Source organism: Ictalurus furcatus, chromosome 18 (assembly GCF_023375685.1).
Source record: "Ictalurus furcatus strain D&B chromosome 18, Billie_1.0, whole genome shotgun sequence".
Classification (NCBI taxonomy): domain Eukaryota; kingdom Metazoa; phylum Chordata; class Actinopteri; order Siluriformes; family Ictaluridae; genus Ictalurus; species Ictalurus furcatus.
In genome coordinates, this window is record NC_071272.1 from 18703653 (window position 1) to 18726856 (window position 23204).

The 23204-nt window shown below is 40.6% G+C and overlaps 2 protein-coding genes across 3 annotated transcripts; both read right to left on the reverse strand.

The window, feature by feature from the left end:
- Positions 1-2056: 2056 nt before the first annotated feature.
- Positions 2057-3444, reverse strand: LOC128622724 (odorant receptor 131-2-like). The gene has a single exon (XM_053649429.1). It carries the CDS (start codon positions 3442-3444, stop codon positions 2488-2490), a length of 957 nt encoding a protein of 318 aa, XP_053505404.1. The 3' UTR covers positions 2057-2487.
- A 5232-nt stretch (positions 3445-8676) lies between these two features.
- Positions 8677-22817, reverse strand: ddx46 (DEAD (Asp-Glu-Ala-Asp) box polypeptide 46). Of its 2 annotated transcripts, none has more exons than XM_053649174.1 (23): positions 22718-22817; positions 21228-21401; positions 21063-21140; positions 20889-20967; positions 19708-19873; positions 19402-19604; positions 19068-19178; positions 18742-18907; positions 18538-18658; positions 17687-17862; positions 17455-17576; positions 17065-17143; positions 15827-15909; positions 12802-12966; positions 12481-12643; positions 12005-12198; positions 11046-11183; positions 10758-10907; positions 10382-10600; positions 9945-10163; positions 9403-9547; positions 9198-9271; positions 8677-8889 (listed from the first exon to the last, which is right to left on the reverse strand). In XM_053649174.1, the coding sequence occupies exons 1-23, from the start codon at positions 22789-22791 to the stop codon at positions 8842-8844; spliced, it is 3147 nt and encodes a 1048-aa protein (XP_053505149.1). In that variant the 5' UTR covers positions 22792-22817; the 3' UTR covers positions 8677-8841. The 2 variants fall into 2 exon arrangements, with proteins under 2 accessions (XP_053505149.1, XP_053505148.1); XM_053649173.1 differs by having other exon boundaries at positions 19708-19876.
- Positions 22818-23204: the final 387 nt, after the last annotated feature.

Consider the following 23204-nt stretch of genomic DNA (forward strand, 5'->3'; position numbering starts at 1 on the left):
ATACATTTATTGTTAAATTTTTACTCCCTCAATTTTTTTTGACATTCCAAGTACTATCATGACTCAAATATGTTATCCTTTGAATATGTTCATCTAGATTCAAATTCAATCAGTCTGGTTTCTGTAGAATTCAGATTTATGTATTAAATATATTTAGTTTGTTCAAGTTTGTTTATTTATAAACTATATTTATTCAACAATCAAATTCATACCAATATCATACCACAGAATCGTGTATGGTAAGGACTGTCTATTAGTTTCCCTCACTTTTCATATTGTTCATATTTCTCCAGGTTCTTTTCAGAGAAGAGGTGTTTAGTCAAAGCTTTCGTTTCCAGGTAGAAAGATCAGAGAAGAGGTGTCTGTCGCCCCACTGCACACTCCTGCTCAAGATCTTGGGAGAGTTGCCAAATGATACACACACATACAGTTCATTTGGCAAGGTCTCTCATTATTCAAGAAGAACAGAGTATACAATACTGTGCAAAAGTATTAGGCATATGCAAAGAAATGCCGTAGATCAAAGATGGCTTCAAAATAATGATATTAAATGTTTCTACATTTTAAAAAATACCGTAAAGAGCAGTAAATGAAACATAGTCAATATTTCTATCCATCCATCTTCTATACGGCTTATCCTTCCTTTAGGATCACGGGGAACCTGGAGCCTATCCCAGGGAGCATCGGGCACAAGGCGGGGTACACCCTGGACAGGGTGCCAGTCCATCACAGGGCACAATCACACACCCATTCATACACTACAGACACTTTGGACATGCCAATCAGCCTACCATGCATGTCTTTGGACTGGGAAAGGAAACCGGAGTACCCAGAGGAAACCCTCGCAGCACAGGGAGAACATGCAAACTCCGCACACACAGGGCCACAGTGGGAATCGAACCACCGACCCTGGAGGTCTGAGGAAAACGTACTAACCACTAAGCCACCGTGTGCCCCGAAGTCAATATTTGGTGTGACAAAAATAAAAATAGTAGTCTCCGGTACAATTTGTGCAGTTTTATAAGAAAATGACCTGTAAGTTTTACTGAGCATCTTACAGAACCAGCCACGGTTCTTCTGGAGACTTTGACTGTCACACTTGCTTCTTATTTTTGCAGGAACACCCAGCAGCCTTCATTGTGTTTTTGGTCTGAAACGTGGTCTCTTACATAATACGATGCTTTCTTTAATGACATACAAACATTTTTCTGTAACATTTAATTTTGTGCTAGAAAACTAATGTTTGGGAATCTAAAATGCTTTTTGTACTGCCTTGATAATGTAGAAGTCATCAAATAAAAACTCTATAACCAAGTTTGTACTAAAAAAAAAATAGGGTGCCTAAAACTTTTGCACAGTACTGTATGTACATAGAAGACTTCTCGCGCAACAGGAATGAGTGTTAATTGCCCATTGGAGGAAAAGAAACAGCAAATGGGTAAACAGAGCAGTGTAAAAAGATAACTCCTTATAGATAAAAGAACATCTATGCCTAAGTGTTGCAATAATTGGAAAAAGAGTAAACCGGTAGGGATGATAAAGAATCAGAAACGTGTGACCGGAGATATATTTATCACAGTTACTTCAGTTTGAAGGGGAAAAAAGAACTTGTGTAAAAGTATGAATTTGAATGAGCAAGGGTGGTTGGATTGAATTTCAGTACACACAAATAAAGTCATGAGAAATGGTACAAAGGTTAACTCTGCCCCAACCCTAACCTTCTATGAAACTGTACAAAATTGGCTCTCGTGTTACACAAGAGGGCCCACCTATAAGACACCCACAAAAGAGTAAGTGAAGGCCAGAAGGTCATATGTGAAGATCTCTCAGTTAAGCTAGCAGAGCTAAGAAAACACTCTCAGAAAAAATTGCATTCGCAACGTTATTTATGTCATTTACAATTCTGGCCATCCTAGAGGATGGATCATTTAGTACTGATCTGTTTTAAACAAGAAAGCATGGTGTATTATAAGTGCATGTATTCCTTTATGTATGCAAACGTGTGTATGTATCACTTCCATTTCACTCACTGTAATTATTTCTGAAGGCCAGAACAAAACCTTAGTAACGTGACATTATGGAGCGGGGGAAAAAATGTGTGACTGTAAGACAGCCGGCAAGGGAGATACTGAGGTTACTTGCAATAATATTAACATTTTCAATGACAGTTTTGACACATCTTTAGCAAATCTCACATTGGAAATGTTGGATGAAGTTCAGATTTTATTAGTACACAGAGAAAATATTTTCCCTTTTTTTTAACATGAGATACAGCATACATCCTGAGTTTGGATAAAAGCAATACAATCTGTAGTTTATCAGAATCACAAACACCCCATAACAGATGTAATACCCATAAACTACATACAAATATTTTGTGAGACTTAACATGCCACATGTTTTGTGTAAGTATCTATGGAAAAACATATTCACATTTATTCATATACAGATGACAGAAACATTGATCACATTGTCCTTGTCCCATCATCAGTGTTTTGTAAAAGCCTCTAAAGGCACAACTCTGTTTTTACAGCAGTAGAAGAAGTTCTGTTTGAACAGTGGCCTGAAGGTCTCGTCCCTCAGGCCATAGATGATTGAGCTGAGGCAGCGTGGCAGGATCAGCACTACAAAGAAGTTGAGGAAGTGCAGCTGTTTGTATACGTCAAGTGGCAGGCTCACAATAAGGGACTCTATATACTCGTAGAGGAAAGACATTAGTGAGAGGCCAAGCTGCACTGCGTGCAGTACTACAGTGCGCAAGGCCTTATGGGCAGAAGTGGTGTCAGAGGAGATGGCACGTGCCTGCAGCAGGATAGCTACATACGTATAGAGCAACACAATGGCCACCATGACAAAGAGCAAGATTTTGAATATCACACTCCTGCCCTGCTGCCAGGGTGCCACCATGAGCTGCGTGATGGTACACACTGCAGGAGACAAGTAGAATGATGGCTCTGCGAGGAGGAAGAGAGCACACACATCAGTTAGCACATCACTGATGCCCAAAACCCACACCAGAGCTACAGCCATGCTCGCTCGCGCTGGGGTAGCCAACTCGCTGTGTCGCAAAGGGAAGCAGATGGCTGTGTACCTCTCCAAGGACATGACGGCCAGGTTTAGTGGCGCATTAACAAATGTCGACGTAGACACCAGCACGATGAAGGCACAGACAGCACGCACCACCAGTAGATAGAAGGAACTGAGCATGTAGAGCACCAGAGCGAGCACCAGGTGAATGGTGTCATTCAGGAGCATGTGGGCAAAGAGGATGTAGCGTGGTGTCTCACAGAAGATGGCCTTGGTGCGTAGTGTGAACAGCATTATAATGTTAACATAAATTACAAGTAAGTGTGTGGATACCACTAGGAACATTTTAAAGATCCTCTCGCCTGTAAAAGCCAGTCTCATGGTCTGCATATCAACAAAGGTCAAAGTGTCTGACATGTTGGCCATCAGTAGACCTGCAGAAAGAAAAGTAGAATTTCTTACAGCACATGTTACTAGCTCATTTCTCACAGCACAGATTTTCATTTTTTTTTTATTTTAGCTTCATGAGTACAATCCAAATATACAAACACCAAACATTTTACAAATATGTATGACTATATTTACTAGAGCCATTTGTGCTATTTATTCTGAAAGTTCCATCCAGTGAAATAAATTGTACATTCAACACATTTTGTATTATTATCAGCACTTTCATTATCAGCAAATCAAATATGCACACAAAGGAATCTGTTAATCGTGCCACATGTAACATAGTATAAACACAACTAGAAAGCCTGTTGTATATCATGTAAGCAGGTAAGGATTTCTTAAAGTATCAAATTGTCACTACTGCAAATGTAGAAAACACCTACAGTGTAGTGAGCTTTACACCTGAAGTACTCACACCCCTAAGTCTCTGGGTGACAAAGGCCACTATTTAAATATACCACATCTCTCTTACATCAGCGAGCCTTGAGAGTTTTAAGTGCTGTGTCAATAACGCCTATGTCAATAAACATTGTAACTCATTAATGGACTTTTCTGAAGTAGGAATTATTTTTTTATGAATGTTTTGAATCATCTAATCCACAGTCACATTTACTCATATTAGTATAAACTCACAGGCCACTTTATTAGGAACACGTGTACACCTGCACATTCGTGCAGTTATCCATGATGCCAACCGTATGGCAGCAGCACAATGCATAAAACATTGAAGATACAGGTCAATAATATCATCTTAGTTTTCCCTTTAAACTAGAGCTGCAACTAACTATTATTTTCGTAATCGATTAGTTGGCCGATTATTTTATATATATATATATATATATATATATATATATATATATATATATATATATACACATATATATATATTTCGATTAGTCGATTAATCGAAACTTTCAGTACAACTTTCCATACCATTTTTTCTTATTTTTAAAATAAAATCCACAAATTGAGTGTTACAAATATAAACTTAAGACTAAATCTTTACACAACTGTTTGTCCAATTATATAAGACTGAAAAGAACCCAATACACACAAATATATAATTAATTTAGGACTGTAGTTTAATTCTGTGCTTTTTTTGTATCTATAAAAAGTAATTATATATTTATTATACTATTATATATATAATAGATGCACAAAAAGCACTGAATTCTACAATCCTAGCAATCCCTGGCTGATTGGTAGAACCTGTCATTCCCCAGGGATTGGTTCAAATACCAGGTTCAATTACATTTTATTGTTGGGGTGACATTTAATTTGACTCTCTGAATTATCTTTTGTTCATTTTATCTATCAATGCGACACTTGTACTTGTCTACCTCATAAGGTTTTTGCAAATTATCATTTCATTTGTAAGTAAATTTAAAATAAATCAATCAGTGAACGATCATCAGCTCAGCTAACGTGATATTTGTGAATGCACGCAAATATCCAAATAGGTTAATTTTAAAACATGTCATTTGAATATATTTTGATACATTTAACAAAAATATATATAATATTATTTAAACATTTTAAAAACTTTCCTACAGACCCCCTGCAATTACACCACTGACCACTAGGGGTCCGTGGAAACACCGCACTAGACAGTAGGGTCATAGTGCATAGTGTAAGTGTACGGTACTTCATACGTGACACACCTTTAGTATTTACTCTCCGAATTGTGTTTTCCGAACAGAAGTAACGTAATGAGTAAATGTGCCGAGTGCAGACCAACTAATCGATAATCAGATTCATTGACAACGATTTTCATAATCAATTATTATCGATTTTATCAGCTCTATTGCAAACACAACACAGGTTTATCCCCAAAAATATCTTTGTTAAATACATGTGTGCAACAATTATTGGCACCCCTATGAACTTATATGAGAAAAATATATTTGAAGTATATTCCCACTGATATTATTTTAGTAAACCTGGGTGACTAGGAACACAGGGGTATAATTATGAGGTAATACATAGGCCAAATTCACTTAGTTATTCATAACAATGGGTAAGACCAAGGAATATAGCTGTGACAAATGCATTGAAAATGCCCATTTCCACCATCAGGGCAATAATTAAGAATTTCCAGTCAATTGGAAATGTTATGAATCGACCTGGAATAGGACGTGTGTCTATATTGTCTCAAATGTACTGTGAAGAGGATGGTTTGAGTGGCCAAAAAATCTCCAAGGATCACATCTGGAAAATTGCAGAATTTAGTTGCATCATGGGGTCAGAAAGTCTCCAAAACTACAATGCAAAGTCACCTACATCACCACAAGTTGTTTGGAAGTATTTCAAGAAAAAAGCCTCTACTCTCATCCAAAAACAAACTCAAGCATCTTCAGGTTGCCAGACACTACTGGAACTTCAAATGGGATCGGGTTCTATGGTCAGATGAAACCAAAATATAGCTTTTTGGCAATAAACACCAGAGGTGGTTTTGGTGCACACAGAGAGGTAGCCATATGGAAAAGTACCTCATGCCCATGTAACAGATGAGCAAACACACACACACACACACACACACACACACACACGCACGCGCGCGCGCGCTGGACAGTGTTATTCAATTTATTTCTGCAATCTACAATTTTGACAGGGTAGTATGAGCATTTAGGTCAAAAATACTGCAGACATTCATCAAAAGAACCACAGCGGTGGCAGTTGATTCTGCTGTGGTACGACAAGAGAAGAGGATCAAAATAACCCTGTCTGCACTACATTAGTGGTTGCTGGGGGTCTCTTGAATGCCACTGAGCATTACTGAAAATTATTACAAACTGCTTAGTTTCATGAAATTCATCCACAAGGATTTCATTACAATATTGGTTTTCTTTTTTCTTCTTTTTTTTCATGTATGTTACTGTCTGTGCGGAGTTTCCCATGGGTGTCTTTCAGGTTTTCCGGTTTCCTCCCACTGTCCAAAAACATGCAGGTAGGTGGACTGGCTATTGCCAGGTACCAGTGTGTGTGTATGTGTGTGTGTGTGTGTGTGGTAAGAATTGTCCCACCTTGTGCCAAGCCTACCCTAGATACACCGCAAACCCTACCATGAAAAAGCAGTTTTATTTATACACACAAATTTAATGGTTTTGTAAAACCCAGTAATTTCATATGAAAGGCATTAATTAAAGAAATATTAAATATGAAATAGAAAGGAGGCAACACATCTCTAACCTAGGACAAATAAGAACAGTCGTTCAATTAAGAAGAAATGCTGCCATATAAAAGTAGAACAGGCTGTAATGGCTTAGCAGAGTCGGCTCCATTTTCCATGGCATCTTCTTTTAATGCTGTGCAACGCTTTATTAGTGCCAGCATGAAGTGATTTATAAGTGACCAAGCTGATATGTCTTAATTTGCAATCTGCCATATACTCCCAGTCTCTTCATGCCATCATTGGCTTCTTTATTGACACATGACCTCCTGCTTTTCCAACACAGCACTGATGTTCAGTGTACTTCTGCCTGACACTCACTGTACAAGACACATTGCTTTAAATAACAATTTAAAAAAGAAAACACAAAAAACCTTAAACATAGCAGGCTCCCTGTTTATTAATTACCTGGGTACAGTACACTTTTTTATGTTTTCACTTCACTTAATTCACACCCAATTTGTCTTTTCTATCATTTGGATTCAGATTTTGGTCTTTTCAAGTTGTTACACTACTAAACAATTTTTTTTTATTGTCATAGTCATGACTCAAAATAACTTCTACTTCTTCTGACAATTATTTTGCCATTTATTCATCATTTTGTGATTTCAGCTTTCACTGAGCTTTCCTTTTTATGGAGTTTTGTGGGCCTCGCTAAATACAACTCCGCTGTGCATGCACATGTTTTGCACTTCACAGGTGATTGGCATACAACATACACACATCAATATTAAGAATATTTCCAAAAACTTATGTCAATTTGGATAAAATCTTCAGTTTGGTTGGCTTATGCAAACATTTACACACAACTTTACTAAAAGATTAATAAATGAGCCCCAGTGGTCCATGGCACAGCCAGGTGTGGCTGATTCAGCTTACACACACAGAACAATGTTTTTAACCCATATCAGTCCTGCGGGATCATAACATGAACTTGGGATTGACCTTATTAAGTACTGCATGTTGATGAAATACAAGAGGGAATATTTTGTCCTCTGTAAATCACAGAAGAGCTGTCTTTAATCAGCCAAATGCTCTAGAGTAAACCTTAAAAAACCTCCTCAGTTCCATGCAATTTTCAATCCTATTAATTATTAACGCTTGCCTGTTTGTCTTTTACATTGTTTTGACAAGTGCTGCTGTTTTTTCACAGCTCAATCAAAAGTTTAGGCACACTTGATCGAGTGTCTGTTTTTCATGATTTAAAGAGAAACAGTTCAACAAAAAAATATGATTTACCAAATTACAATGTTCCTCTTAATCCCCAATCTTGTCAGTCAGCCAACGTGTTTGATGTCTGACTTCTTTACACAATCACGTTTAGAACAAATAAGAAATAATCCTATACTTAACCCCTAATTGTACACCTAACCCTAACCCAATGATTACTGCACATTCTATCAAGGAGACTGTGAATTATGCGAAAGTTGCTTCATTAATATTCCACATTTCTGCCCAAAAATAAGCATTTTTGCAAATACACATCAATTTTTGATTCATATGACAGGAATCTATCATTTTGATGAAGAACCTTATCTGAGAAAGTCTTTTAAGTTACAGCCTACATTTTCTGTAAGTATTTGGCATCAGAGCAGTAGCTTTGTGTACCATTAGTCTTTTAAAAGAGCACTAACTACCATCCAGACAGTTGTGCTCAACTTTACTTCCATCTCGAAGAAGCTTTGGAGAAACATTACAATTCATACCAGTTGATCTTGCCTGTTATTTTAGCTGCTGTCTCTTTAAGGATACTTTATCAACTTCACCTGAAGATGAGAGCTAATAAAAATATTATTTTAAAGTGGGTTAACTAATTAGGAGGCTGGAGAGTAAGTAAGAGTGTGAAGGAAATGTTTCAGCTACTGTAGAACCCTGTTCCAATAACTGCAAGTGCACACTTAAATGAGGTAGCTGATGCACACTTAAAAGCCATTAGGGTATGCTGACTGGGCAGATTTTAAAACATAAATTAGGGCTATTGCTAAACAAAATATATTTATAAAATTTTTACATCATACACACACAGAGGGTTATGTTTAAAATGTTTTATTGGTGTAAAAGAGAATCTACACATAATGAATATGAGACTGAACTGAGAGCTGAATCACTTCACAGTCCATTTAATCAGCCAAATAAACACAAATCACCTCTTTACGTCACTGTAAAACACAACGAAAAAACAGAAGGGTCTTCGTCTACAGAACTTTGTATCGGCCTTTGGCTGTCGGCTGGTACGAGTTTTGCTGAAAGGGAAGAAAAGGACAATGCGCAATCAGGAAAAAAAAAACATTAACATTTTGAAATGTAATGATTCTTCAACAAATGAACCAGAAAGTCACACATCCACTCACACTATATCTAATTTCATATTTTAGTCTTCATTCGAAAACATACAAACAGTTAAAGGAGCAGAAACATGGAACTCTGAACAGATGGGTGAGTGACTAATAATTATTACTATTATTATTAGCATTATTGTGGTAGTAGTAGTAATAATAATAATAATAATAATAATAACAATAATAATAGAGGCGGAGGAGGGAGAGGTTACCAAGCGTATGAGCTCTTCTTTGATGAGCCGTGTGATTTCTGCTTTTGCTTTCTGCACCGCCAACTCATTTGCACCTGAGAAACATTGAACATTACACATCATTATCTCATTTATTTATTTGTTCACTTATGAGTGATCTTCTCAGTGTCAATCAGTCTTAAACAATCAACACAGCATAACTATGTTTTGCTGTGTTCGTACTTACTCTCGATGGCGAGGTAAATCTTGCGTTCTCCCTCTTTGGGCTCTTTCCCAGGAGGGAAGTATGTCCCTCTGATGGTGATGGCAGCCTCTGAATATTCGCCAATCCTCTGCAGAGCCTCTTTAGACGTCACCTTCCACCTCGCCGTCTACACGCCAACAACATCGCAACAACAGGTCAATATTTGTGTGTACGTGTCCCTCTCTCTCTCACACACATACACACAGAGTGTATGAGGGGTTAGGTGTGTGTACCTGTCTCTCACTCATTCTCACACACACACACACACACACACACACACACACACACAGCGTGTACGCGAGGTTAGGTGCGTGTACCTGTCTCTCACTCATTCTCTCTCTCTCACACACACACACACACACACACACACACACACACACAGAGAGAGCGCGTGTATGCAAGGTTAGGTGTGTGTACCTGTCTCTCTCTCTCTCTCACACACACACACACACACACACACACACACACACACACACACACACACACACACATACTGCATCAAGAGGTAAAATGATTGTGTCTACCTGGGGAAAGTCGTTGATCTCCAGCTCCTCTTCATACCTCTTGACACTCTCTGCCTGTTCAGCATTCTGTCGCTCCTCCTCCAGTTTCTCGATGGGTGTGTAGTTCAGCTTGGCATTGATTTTCTCTGCAAGCTGCTCGGCAATGGTCTTAGCGGAGATGGAGGGTGCGATCATGGTCCCACCCCTCATGATGGCGTTAGTGGCCTGTTGCATTACGTCCTGACATTTGGAGGTAAAAAATTACAAGATGACACGAAGAGCCAAGTCCAGGGTTGTGTCCCAAATGCAGAAGTGTGCTGAAAATCAGCGTTGCCTGCTAGCTAATTGGCTAATTAGTAGTTAAGATTAGAACAGAGCCTTAAAATAGCCAACGTTTTACTAAGAACTCTAACTAGTGTGCAATTTTTAATGTTTGGGATGGAGCCTTCCTGTCTCACCTGAGCTTCTGCGCCGAGGTTTTTCTGTGCGTTGATCTTCAGTGCCAGTTTCTTGGCGATCTCAAGTTTCTGAATGTTTCCAGCTGAAGGTGCAGTGAGACCACCAAGTCCTGCAGCAGAAACAGTGAGTCCTGAACCTGACGGTGCAGAACCCCCCGGAGCCGCCAAGTCCTTCACACGCTTCTTAGAGTTAAACATGCTTTCGATCTGCTCATCTATCTGTGAGGGGAACAAACAATCTCCTTTAACACCACACACCATTAAAAACTGATCATAAATGATTAAAAAGTTAGTCTGATCATTAATAACAATTAAAAAAAAAAAAAAAATCAGCAGTTAAACAGAACAGAACTCTAAAATGAATGTTCACACTTACATCCAGTGCTGTGTCCTCGTCGTCTGAGTCATGAAGACCAAGCGCCGCTTTCTGGAGTTTCTTCCTTTCGTTAGCCAGAGCATGTTCAGTCTCATCGAACTTAAAGCCTTTCCCTGAAAACCCACTGCTGCTCTTAATACTCTTCCCCTCCTGCACACACACACACACACACACACACACACATGCACACACAGTGTTAGAAGGTGTGGTGTAGGTGAGCAGGTGGTGTTATGCGGTGTGGTGTAGGTGTATGGGTGGTGTTATGGGAGTGTGGTCTCAGGGTCTCACCGCTTTCTGCTGCTCCTTGAAGGTAGCCCAAAGCTGCTCGAGTTCAGGAGGAACTGAAGACCCTGACAACTCCAGAGCTTTAATGATGTCACCTGCATATCGCACCTGATCCTGAGTGATAAACGTGTATGCGTGGCCCTGACAAAATAACACACAACAGCTAACATAGTAACTCACACACACACACACACGCACTATGTGCACATATACAGACCACTCCAAAAGTATTGGAACAAGGGAAATTATTTTGTTAGACATCTGGGTTTGAGATCAAATGATAAATGAAACAACGGATCAGAATTTCAGCATGTGACTGACAGGGTTTTCTTGTTGCTCGGGTGTACCCTGTTAAATTGTTTAAACAATTCATAGGTCTGAATGTCTACTCTTGGGTTAAGACCTGGGTTTCACCTGTGAAGACTGCATTTGTTGTTAAAAAGGATAAACCAACATGAACCAGACAGCAGTCTATGCAAGCCATTTTGAAGCTTAGAAAATAGGTGGGGAAATCAGAGCCATTGCACAGGCATTGGTCATAGTCAATACAACAATTTGGAATGTCCTGAAAAAGAAAGAAATCCCTGGTGTTCTGGCAACCAGGCAGGTCGGCCAAGGAAAACAGAATCAGCCACTGTCCACTTTATTACGAACACCTGTACATTCATTCAGTTATCTAACTAGCCAATCATGGGCACAGACTCGCTGAAACCAGACAGTTGAAGACTGGAAAAAAAAAACCCAGGAGATTTGTTTTCTAATCTTCAACTGTCCAGTTTTGATGATTTTCTCATATTTTAGTGATATTCAACAGGGATGTAGTCACTTGTGTTACATAGTGTGTGTGTGTATATATATATATATATATATATATATATATATATATATATATATATATATATATATATATATATATATATATATATATATATATTTTTTTTTTCTATATAGCATTATCAGACCTTATTTCCAGCTCTGCCAGTCCTCCCGGCACGGTGGACATAGTCCTCATAATGATTGGGACAGTTGTAGTTCACCACTAGAATGAGATGCTTTACGTCCAGGCCTCTCGCTGCCACCGATGTGGCCACCATCAGCCGACACGCCCCACTCTTAAAATCGTTTATTATACTATCCCGATCATACTGATCGATTCCTGTGACGGAGAAACAGAGTATCAACACAACACATGCCACAACATTAATACATTGAAGTCTAGAGATCGACTGATTATCGGTTTTACCGATATTTTTCTCGATATTTAAGTGTTTTTCCATAATCGGTTATGTAATGTTGGAAAAACCGATAAATGGATGCAAAACATGCAAAATATCTGTTATTAAAATACAAATCAATATCGGTCAATCTCTACTGAACTCAAAACAACACTACACATACCACAGCATTAATACACTGAAGTCTCATAGTGTGTGTTTACCTCCATGCAGAGACATGCAGGGGTACGAGGCCTTCATCAGGTCTTTCAGCAAGCCGTCTGCGTGTTCCTGTTTATCTACAAAAATAATCACTGAGCCTTTCTCCTGATAATGACCCAAAATCTCCAACAGCTTCAGGAACTTCTTCTCCTCCTCAATCACAATCTGACCACACACACACACACACACACACACACACACACACACACACACACAGAGCTCAGGTTCCGGAATAACTACACTAACATCAGCATTTTAAAGTAATGCTTATGCAGTAGTGTGTGTGTTTGGGGGGAGGGGGGGTGGGGTTTATATATTCTCACCACATGCTGCTCCACATCTGAACACACCACGCTCCTTCCCCCAACCTGAACCTCGATTGGTTTGTTGAGGATACGGCGAGCTAAAGCCTCCATCACTCGAGGAAATGTTGCTGAAAACATCACTGTCTGACGATCCGGCCGCACATTATCCACTATGCGCATTACCTACACACACACACACACACACACACACACACACACACACACACACACACCTCAACAGATCAACATGAGCCACACAAGGCTCATACAGACACAAAACTTTTTTTTTTTTAACATTTCTGTTTTTAAGGACAACAGTGATTAAACAGCACCTCAGTGTCCACATCACATTAATGCATCAGCAGTTACTACATCACTCAATCAAGTAATCTAGACAAGGACATATGGGTTCAGGAACAAACATCAGGGGCCTCATTTATCAACCGTGCATATGCAAAGTTTTGCACGTAAAACATACATACACACATTTCTATCCACTGAATGGGATTAATCAAGTTTTGCTTGTGTGTGAGGATTTGGGTATATTATACCCTAGTGGTAGAAAAGTGTAATAGCAGTTAAACTGACTAGGTGGAGCTTAACAGCATATCAGCATAATTCAGAGGGTTATTTCTGATTTCAGTGCTCACAAGATGCAGACAGATGACCCGGATGGAAAGTAAAGTCAAATCGTATGAAAGGTACACTTAAAGATTGATTGGGAATATGCTTGGTTTGAAGATTTGGCTCATGGAGTTTTGAAGAGGGAGTGTGTTTCTAGCACCACTGGAAACTCTAGGCTGAGAGTGAGAAGTGGATTATCAGTCGATTTCATTTGTCCAGTGCATTTTTAGATGAGCTCTATTCAAGGGCTTTTTGGCTATGAGCATATTTCAAAGAGAAATTGGAGATGCTCTTGCAGTTTCTAAATGTAATTGGGCAAACAGAACTCACACACTCAAATACACACACACACACACACACACACAAATATATACATACCGATCAGCCATAACATTAAAACTACTAACAGGTAAAGTGAATAACAAGGTATCTGCAGGTATCAGCAATACCATATTGCAGTGACCTACACGTCAATTTAATTATGCTACACGATAAATCAGCTATAATGTATTGTGCTCATGCATATACATCCATTTCTTGGTTCAAGTAAACTATAGCAAGGTAAACTTCTATAGCGGTATATGGGAGACCAGAGCAAATATCCTTTTTGCATTACCATTTGCTCCAACAGGGGCGGGGGGACAGCAGTGTTTACTGCTGTCAGGTTTTTTTTTTTTGTAACTCAATGCCAGGGTAATGTAACAAGTAGTGTTATAAAGAAGAAAATATTACAGCTGCTATTTTGTAATATTACTTTGGGGGGTACAAATAGTAATATAACAATAGTGATACATTTCTGACACTCAGCTTTACCATTTCAAAAAGCAACTAGCGAAAATAAAATCAAAATCTTATTTACGTTATCGGTTCGGTTGCATTTTTAAGACCTTTGAAACATGAATTTAAGACATTTTAAGGCTTTTACCCTGAACATTGATTATCTCATGGGATATATTTGGCAGCAAGTGCACAGTCAGTTCTCAAGTTGATGTGTTTTAAGCAGGAAAAATGGGCAAGCAGAAGAATCTGAGCGACTTTGACAAGGGCCAAATTGTGATGGCTAGACGACCGAGTCAGAGGATCTCCAAAACGGCAAGTCTTGTTAGTACCTACCATAAGTGGTCCAAGGAAGGACAACCGGTGAACTGGCGACAGGGTCATGGGCACCCAAGTCTAGTCCTTGTGGTCTGATCCCAGAGAACAGCTACTGTAGCACAAATGCTGAAAATGTTAATGCTAGCTATGATAGAAAGGTTTCAGAACACACAGTGCATCAGTTTGCTGCGTATGGTGCTGCGTAGCCACAGACCGGTCAGAGTGCCCATGCTGACACCTGTCCACTGCCGAAAGTGCCTACAGTGAGCATCAGAACTGGACCATGGAGCGGTGGAAGAAGGTGGCCTGGTGTGATAATGACGTTTTTTTTTTTATATTACGTGGACAGCCGGATATGCGTGCATTGCTTACCTAGGGAAGAGATGGCACCTGGTTGAACTATGGGAAGAAGGCAAGCCGGAAGTGTGATGTTCTGGGCAATGTTCTGCTGGGAAATCCTGGGTCCTGGCATTCATGTGGACATGTAGCACCTACCTAAACATTGTTGCAGACCAAATACGTGCTGACATGGCAGCGGTATTCCCTAATGTCAGAGGTCTCTTTCAGCAGGATAATGTGCCCTGTCAGACTGTAAAAATTGTTCAGGAATGGTTTGAGGATCATTACAGAGTTCAAGGTGTGGACTCTGCCTCCAAATTAACCAGATCTCAATCCAATCGAACCTCTGTGGGATGTGCTGGACAAAAAAAGTCTGATTCATGGAGGCTCCACCTCACAGCTTACAGAACTTAAAAGGATCTACTGCTAACGCCTTGTTGCCAGATACCACAGCACACTTTCAGAAGTCTTGTGGAGTCCATGCCTCGATGTCTCAGAGCTGTTTTAGCAGCACAAGGGGGACTGACACAAAATTAGGCAGGTGGTTTTAAAGTTACAGCTGATCGGCATTAAATAAAAATCTGATTTATTTATCTTATTAGACAAACTACTCGTAAAAGTGCCAAATAAACCGTTTTTGTTTTGCTCAACAGTATCTTTACTTTATTGTCAGTGAAGTTCATCTTCTTGGACCTTTTGCCGTGTTCCATGTCTGAAACAATCAGCACCTCGAGCAGGCTACTGTGCTTTTTAAAGCACAAATTAAGTACTTGTTTTACACATGCAGTGATAAATAAATGAGACGCCAGGTGTGTGTGAGTGTAGACTGAGTGGTGGTGCTGAGGTGTTTCGTGAACACAGCAAGGTGCTTGGTGAGCACTGTGAGGTGTTTGGTCAGCATGGTGAGGTGTATGGTGTGCACAGCTAGATGAATAGTGAGCAAGCGAGATGTTTAGTGAAAGTGGTGTTTGGTGTGTCGACTCACCTGCGGTTCAAAACCCATATCAAACATTCGATCAGCTTCGTCGACTACGACATATGTGACTCTGCGCAGGTTCGTGACTCGTCCTGAAATCAGCATCAACTCCACATTAGTGATCAAATTGCAGGAAAAACACACACACATACACACACACACACACACACACGCGCACCCTGCATTAACACTAGCACTGATGCAGCTCTATATCAGACAGAAGGTTACTGCTGGTTTCTTGCGTACCATCGTTCGACACAGCCAACCTGTTAAACAAACATTAAAACACCACGCGCTCACCTGGAAAACACACAGCACAGATTACACGCATGTGTGGGAGCACAAGCTAAGGATTAAAACACACATCACACGTAGGTATTGGGGGAAATAAGACCTGTTGTTAATAGGGTCATAAACCACCTTCATCTACCGTAAGTCATTTATTTAAACATTTTCATACACACAGACAGGAAAATAAGTGACTATACACTACCGGTCAAAAGTTTAGACACACTCATTCTTTATTTTTTATAAATACACACATTTAGGATAATAGTAAAGTCATCAAAACTCTGGAGTAACACAAGTGGAACTATGGGAATCATTATCAAAATAATTTAGTATTTTAGCATTTTCAAAGTAGACCCCCTTTTTGCCTAGAATTTCCAGAAATGTATTCTTGGCATTTTCTCAACCGATTTCTTGATGAATCCCGCTGAGATTCTTTTTAAACGGTATTAAAGGAGTTCCCACCTACGCTGGCTTATTGGCTGCTTTTCGGAATATTTCGCTCAAGTCATCCCTTAAAAAACATTTTTTTTGTAAATAAAATGTTAGTTTTCTAATGAAAGGAATGAATATGTTGGCACAATTATATTTTTGTCTACAACACTGATTTCAAATATTTAAATCATGAGTAACATTTCAGTCAAGTGTCTCCAAACTTTTGACCGATAGTGTATTTACTGAAACATTCATACTGATCTTGCAACATACACAAGTTAGATAAACATCTATGTAAAAGTGGAGCTTATTTCTATACTTTCAGCTTCTCAGCATGATTATTTGACCACAATTAAATAAATCCTACAGCAATGGTGTGTGTGTAGGGGGGGGGGGGGTCTGATCTCCTGACTTCACTTGCACTCCTTACTAAACACTTCCAACACATCGAGATCCCTGTGAGCTCAAACACACACATATACGAAGACACACAAACTCCCACACACAGATGAGGACACACTTACCACTGTTGGCTCCCAGCATGTCGATCATTCGACCAGGAGTGCAGACAATGATTTCAGCTCCACGCTTCAGCTCTGCTATCTACACACATATACACAGTGTTAAGATAACATTCTAAACACAGGCTATGTCCCAGAAACCAGGGTGTTTATTACAGGTCACTGTGAGAGCCTTGTGTGTGTGTGTCTCAAGCCAAATTTTTTTCCCCCCATTAAAAAATCAAAAATTTGAGATTACACTGAACGCATGTGACCTCCACCTCGGCGTTCCACAAAACAGAACTTGAACTTTACATTGCATTTCTTTGCACACACTGCTCACAGTGCATTATTGGTAATACACACCCTGACAATACGCGTTATATGTACACACACACACAGATAAATACAAACCTGCTCGCTGATGCCTGTTCCACCGTACACACACACCACTCTGAGCCCCAGTGGCTTGGAGAACTTTTTACACTCTTTAGTGATCTGCAGAGCGAGCTCACGTGTTGGCGTCATGATTGTCGCTGAGATACAGACAAACGTGTTAGCATGAACACTAAATACATAACACTTAGCAAGTTTTAGCCCTGTGTGTTTACAGAGTGTATATATGCGTGTGTGTGTGACTGTGTACCGATAGGCCCCTCCCCCTCCTCTAAGGGTCGTTGGTCTAAAATATGGCGAAACATTGGCAGCAGGAATGCGATGGTTTTCCCACTTCCTGTTTTGGCAATGCCGATGAGGTCACGTCCGGACATGATGGCGGGAATGGCCTGAGCCTGGATGGGCGTAGGCTTCTCGTAGTTATGCCTGAAATACACATACACACAGACATTACAGAAAAGCATTTAAAAAACGTCTGGAACCAAAACAATGCCTCAGTCATCAAAAAGTAAAGTACCTGTGTGGGTAGGCATTTTCTTTCTTTCTCTATCTCTTATACTCTCACACACACTCAGTCTTCATCACTGTTTACAACACTGCTTCGTCCACTTGCCCTAACAACTCAGGTGTTCGCTGCACCCATCGCAATCACACGTGATCGAATTTTGTGACTAGAAGGGTTGCCAGATCTGCCAAAAGCAACCCGATATAACCAACATGTGTCCAAAAACTATCCCGAAACCCAAAAGCTTTCAGACATGTATTTTGCATGTGGGCATGTGTTCATCATAGAGATGGATGTGAACGTGGTCGGAAGTGAATCACCTACAGACTGCAGGAACTCTAAGGAACTTTAAGAGAGCTTTTCAGAACCAGGGCCAAGTTACCTTTCTGTTTCTGAGTTGGATCTTTTTTTTTTTAAAAAAAGTAAATATTTTAAGATGTGGCACTTACTTTGTTAAACATCGTTGACTAGTTAAAATACAAGCTTAACAGAACGATTTTCAAAAACCTGCATTCAGCCATCTTATTCGAACGCTTCACGTCCAAGAGGAAGAGTGGGAGTGTTGGGACAGGGCCGGCGGAGAAGGAAGCACTCACTTTTTAAGGGCATTTAAGACCTTCATGGATGTTCCACACTGCACCCAGGTCTTTACGGGTTTGGGACAGCCTTTCCCCTTCACCAAGATTCCCTCAAGCTCCAGACGATACTCATTCACCTCTGAAACACACAAACACACACCCAGACAGTCAGTTCAGTATTGTTTTGTGCACTCTTAACCGTAAATGTCGATGGTACCATACCCTCCGGTGTCATTTTGGTCAGCTCAGGAACTTCTACGTAGAAATTCTTGCGGTAGGATTCGTACTGGATTTTCTGATGATCAACAGGCTCCAGAATTTTCCGCTGTTTGGTCTGGAAGCCGGTGAGAGCCGTTTGCAGGTCCACTTCCTCCTCCTCTGACGAATACTACACACAGACACACACACTCATGAGTTTAATCAGTTTGTGTTAAATAAGAACCCATGTCTCACAGACAGATCCAGTTTACAGTAACAGTGATGCATCTTTACACACACAGACACACACACAAACACACACACACAGCTATGTATATAAAGGCTTTTACCTCCATGGCATCCTGATCATTCTCCATTAACTCTCCTTTCTTTTTGGTGATGTAAGGAATCTTCTTCGTCTTCACCACCGTCACCACCTTTGTCACAGTCATGCCTCCTTTCTGCACACATACAATTTAAACACTTTGTTGTGACAAACACATGCGCAAACAATGATGACAAACTGTAACAATGTGCTGGCATATGAGTCTCTCTCTCACACACACACACACACACACACACACACACACAGAGAGGCATGCCCTCTCCATCTCTCATACACACACAGAGCTCACACTAACAAAACTATGTTTGAGATTAGATCAGTGCGTCGTTGTGTCTCACTTTGTCGTTTCCTCCCTTCATAGTGCCCATGTTGAACTTCTTCACTTCCTCCTTCACTTCCTCCATGTAGGCATCCAGGGGGTCAAGCTCTTCCCCTCCCTCCTCCTCCATCACCTCTGCTTCCTCCACCTTCCCGTCCTTCTCCTTATCTTCGTCCTCCTCTCCCTCTTGATCCACTGAGGCCGGACCCTCTTCATCATCATCTACACTCACACACACACACACACACACACACACATTACTGTCTACAATCAATACTGTATATGTGTACAATGTCTCTACAATGTCTTTCTCTCACATACACACCATCATCATCCTCCAGGCTCCACTTCTTGCCCTGTTTCATCTCTTCGAGCTCCTTTTTGATCTCGCCAATGTTCTCCATGGCCTTCTTCCTCTGCTCCTCCCTCCATTTCTCTACCCGCTCCTTCCTCTTCCTCATCTCCTCCTCCAGTGTCGTCTGGTCAAAGTCCTGCTGTGGGCCAGTTCATTAACATGGTTAACTCCTGCTAAACCATACACACACATACACACACTAGAGATGTCACGAGAACCAATACTTTGGTACCAACATTCTTAAAACGTAACGGTCCTTGTTTTTCTGCACTAGCGTTGGAACCGTTTCTAATGGAGGTAAAGAGGTTGCAATTCTTCCGGACCTGATGGGGAAGCAAATACACGCAAGTGTTTTAGTCAGTCCACAAGTGGTGAAGAAGAAGAACGCCTACAAGCACATGGAAAAAACTACAGAAGATTAGCTTAACTTATCAAGTTTAGCTCCGCCCCGACTCGTTGAGAGGAAAGCTAGTACCGGTTTGCGGTGTGCAACCGATGCTATCACTCATTTCAAACAAAGCGGAAACACCTGGAATTTGGCGAAGCACCTGAAAGACGGTCCTATATTATGTTTGTTTGAGGCAGCTGGTATTGTTGCCGTGAAACCAGCTAACGTTATGCTCCATGTAATGTTAGCGATAGCCATTTATTTGTTAACACTGCTAACACATTGCAATGTTATAAACTACCTCCTAATGGGCCACCATGCAATCGCCATTCAGCCCGTGTCCTGTCAGCAAAATGTAGCCTAATGTCACTAATGATTATTCAAATGTTCATGCTTTTAATACATCTTTTTGGCCTGCCACCATATCAGTGTACTTAAACTAATGCTTGCATTCAGAGTATAAGGTGTGTGTGTGTCTGCGCGCGCGTGCGTCTGTGTGTGTGTACACGTGTTTAGGAGTGCACCTCCACTCATTGTCAGACAGTGTTTGATAACTAAAATACCCCCCCCCCTCTCTTTGCCAGTATCAGCCAGAGGAGGATGTCCTCCAGGAGAGTATTTAATTAATTTTTTTTTATTTTATTTTTATACCACACCGTGGTATCGACTTTGGTATCGAGTATCATGTACTTTTGGTGGTATCGGTACCGACTACTAGATTTTGGTATCGTGACATCCCTAACACACACACACACACACTTACATCCTCCACTCGCTCCTCTTCCTTCTCCTCTTTCTTCTTCTTATCTGCTGACTGCTCACCACCATCTGACTTCTCCTTGCTGCAGACACCCAAAACACCCCAGTCACCACACATCAGTACACACACAAACTCATTTATTATGCCCCCCCTTAACACTGTTAGATTTTGTTTTACCTTCGCCCTTTACTGCGGCTCCTCGATCTCCTGCGCTCACGACTTCTGGAGCGTTTACGCTCACGACTCCGAGACCGCCTGTTGAACACACACAGTTTTACAGTAAGCAGGAGGATGGAAAAGATGCTGTGTGTGTGTGCGAGTGTGAGAGAGAGAGTGTGTGACCTCTGTCTCTTGCGGTCTCTGGAGCGTGATCTCCTCCGCTCTCTGCTGCGTGATCGTTCCCTGCGTCCCCGCTCACGTGCTCGATCCTCTTTCTTCACTCGCTTAGAGTCAGGAGAGCGGCTTTTAGAGCGACTGCCTGAGCGTCCTCGTGACGATGAGCGCTTCCGGTAATGTCTGTAATTAACACCGTGATATTGATAACAACAGTTCTAACACTCACAACAAACAGATTTATTGCTAAAAAAACAAAACAAAAACGACTGTGCATGGGTGGTCATTTCTCCTAGACAAAATGCAAACATCAACAGTTAAGTTATTACGTCCCCGAGGTTTAGCGTGAATACACTGTCTGGGTGCTTTTCATTTCTTATTTCCTTTCCTTGCATCTTAGCTCCGCCCCATTGGGGTGTGAGGGAAGGATGCAAGGATGAGATGCGAGGAAAGAGGAATCGAAGCAAGTCGATTGGAATATGATGATATGATGACTCAGCTGGATGACCTCTCTGCATTTCAGGGATCTGCCCTTATGCTTTTTTTTTTTTTAAATGTGCGGTTATGTTGTTGGAAATCGATTAACAACAACATTCTTGAATGCACTGGTAGTATGTGAAATGTCTGGGTTATTCAACAACGAATTACTAAACAATACATAAATGATCGCATCTTTTGTGCAGCTTTGCATATCCAAACATGCAAGGAGCAATGAATTACGATACTCATTGTAAGCATATTACTACTTAATTATAGTTCACACAGCATTCCATCACATCACCACCGGACTTTTTGTTTGAGATTGTTGTAGATGTAAAGGAGGAGGGGAATTTATACGTGTGGCAGGTTTTTCGATAAGAAACACTTCCTTATTGGATACACCTGTGTATCCTTGCTCCTAGCTGCTCTGCATTCGCATGTCAGGTTGTTCGATAAGAAACACTTAAGATAAACCTTTATCCTCGCTCATAGCTCCTCGGGAAGCTTCCTCACTCCTCGTTCCTCGCCTCCTCGCGGTGCAATTAAAGAATTGATATGTCCTTCAAGATGGGTGACGTCGATAGATTTCCGGGTCATGGGCTGGAGGATGGAGGAGCGAGGAAGCGTCCATGTGAGTACTGAGAAGCAGCCTCTCTCCGAGCGTGACGTCACACGTTCACAGCTGGCTAGCTAGCTCGCGCTTTCTGCAGACATCTCGCTGAAGTAGCGACTGAAGTAAACAAGGAGCTAACTGCTAATTAAATAACATACTTACTACACTGACAAGCTTGACTTAAGCAGCATTAATAATGTTTATTAATACTAGCTGCTATTAGCCGGTTAGTTTCAAAGCCAGCTAATCTAAATTCACTAATATTTATCCGCTAGCTAGAATTATTAGCTTCACTTCGGTTAAAACTAAAAAAAAATCTCTTTCTCTCCGCGAGTCACATACTTGTTTTTTATCACTAGGTAACCGGTTCTATAAATTAATAAATTAATACAATTAATTTCCTCACCGAGACTCCCGTCCCATACTGTCTGTAAACTGTACAACTGTTTCACGACGTTTTTGTTTCTGCTTCGCCAACATCCGGCTCCGGTCTTTCTTCTTCGGTTGTGGATGTAACACCCGACTGAAGCTGATATACTGCCACCTGGAGGAGTCAAACTGAAATGAATTCAATTTAAGTGAATCAAAGCTCTATTAAAAATATCAAATCAGTTCTTCCCTTAGCACTGGCTATGTACCTAAATGCTTTAAATTAGCAGTTATCAAACCCTGATTAAAAAACTTCGAGGACCTCGAGCCCTGTCAGTTGTCCAACTATAGGCCACGCCTTTATCACCAAGATCCTAGAACAGCTTGTAGCACAGTAGTTGTAGCGTAGCATACTTGCATTGGAATAAAATTTATGAAATCGTTCAGTCAGGATTTAGGCCTCATCACAGTACTCAGACAGCGCTGGTTAACGTGGTAAATTACCTAATACTAGTGTGTGTATA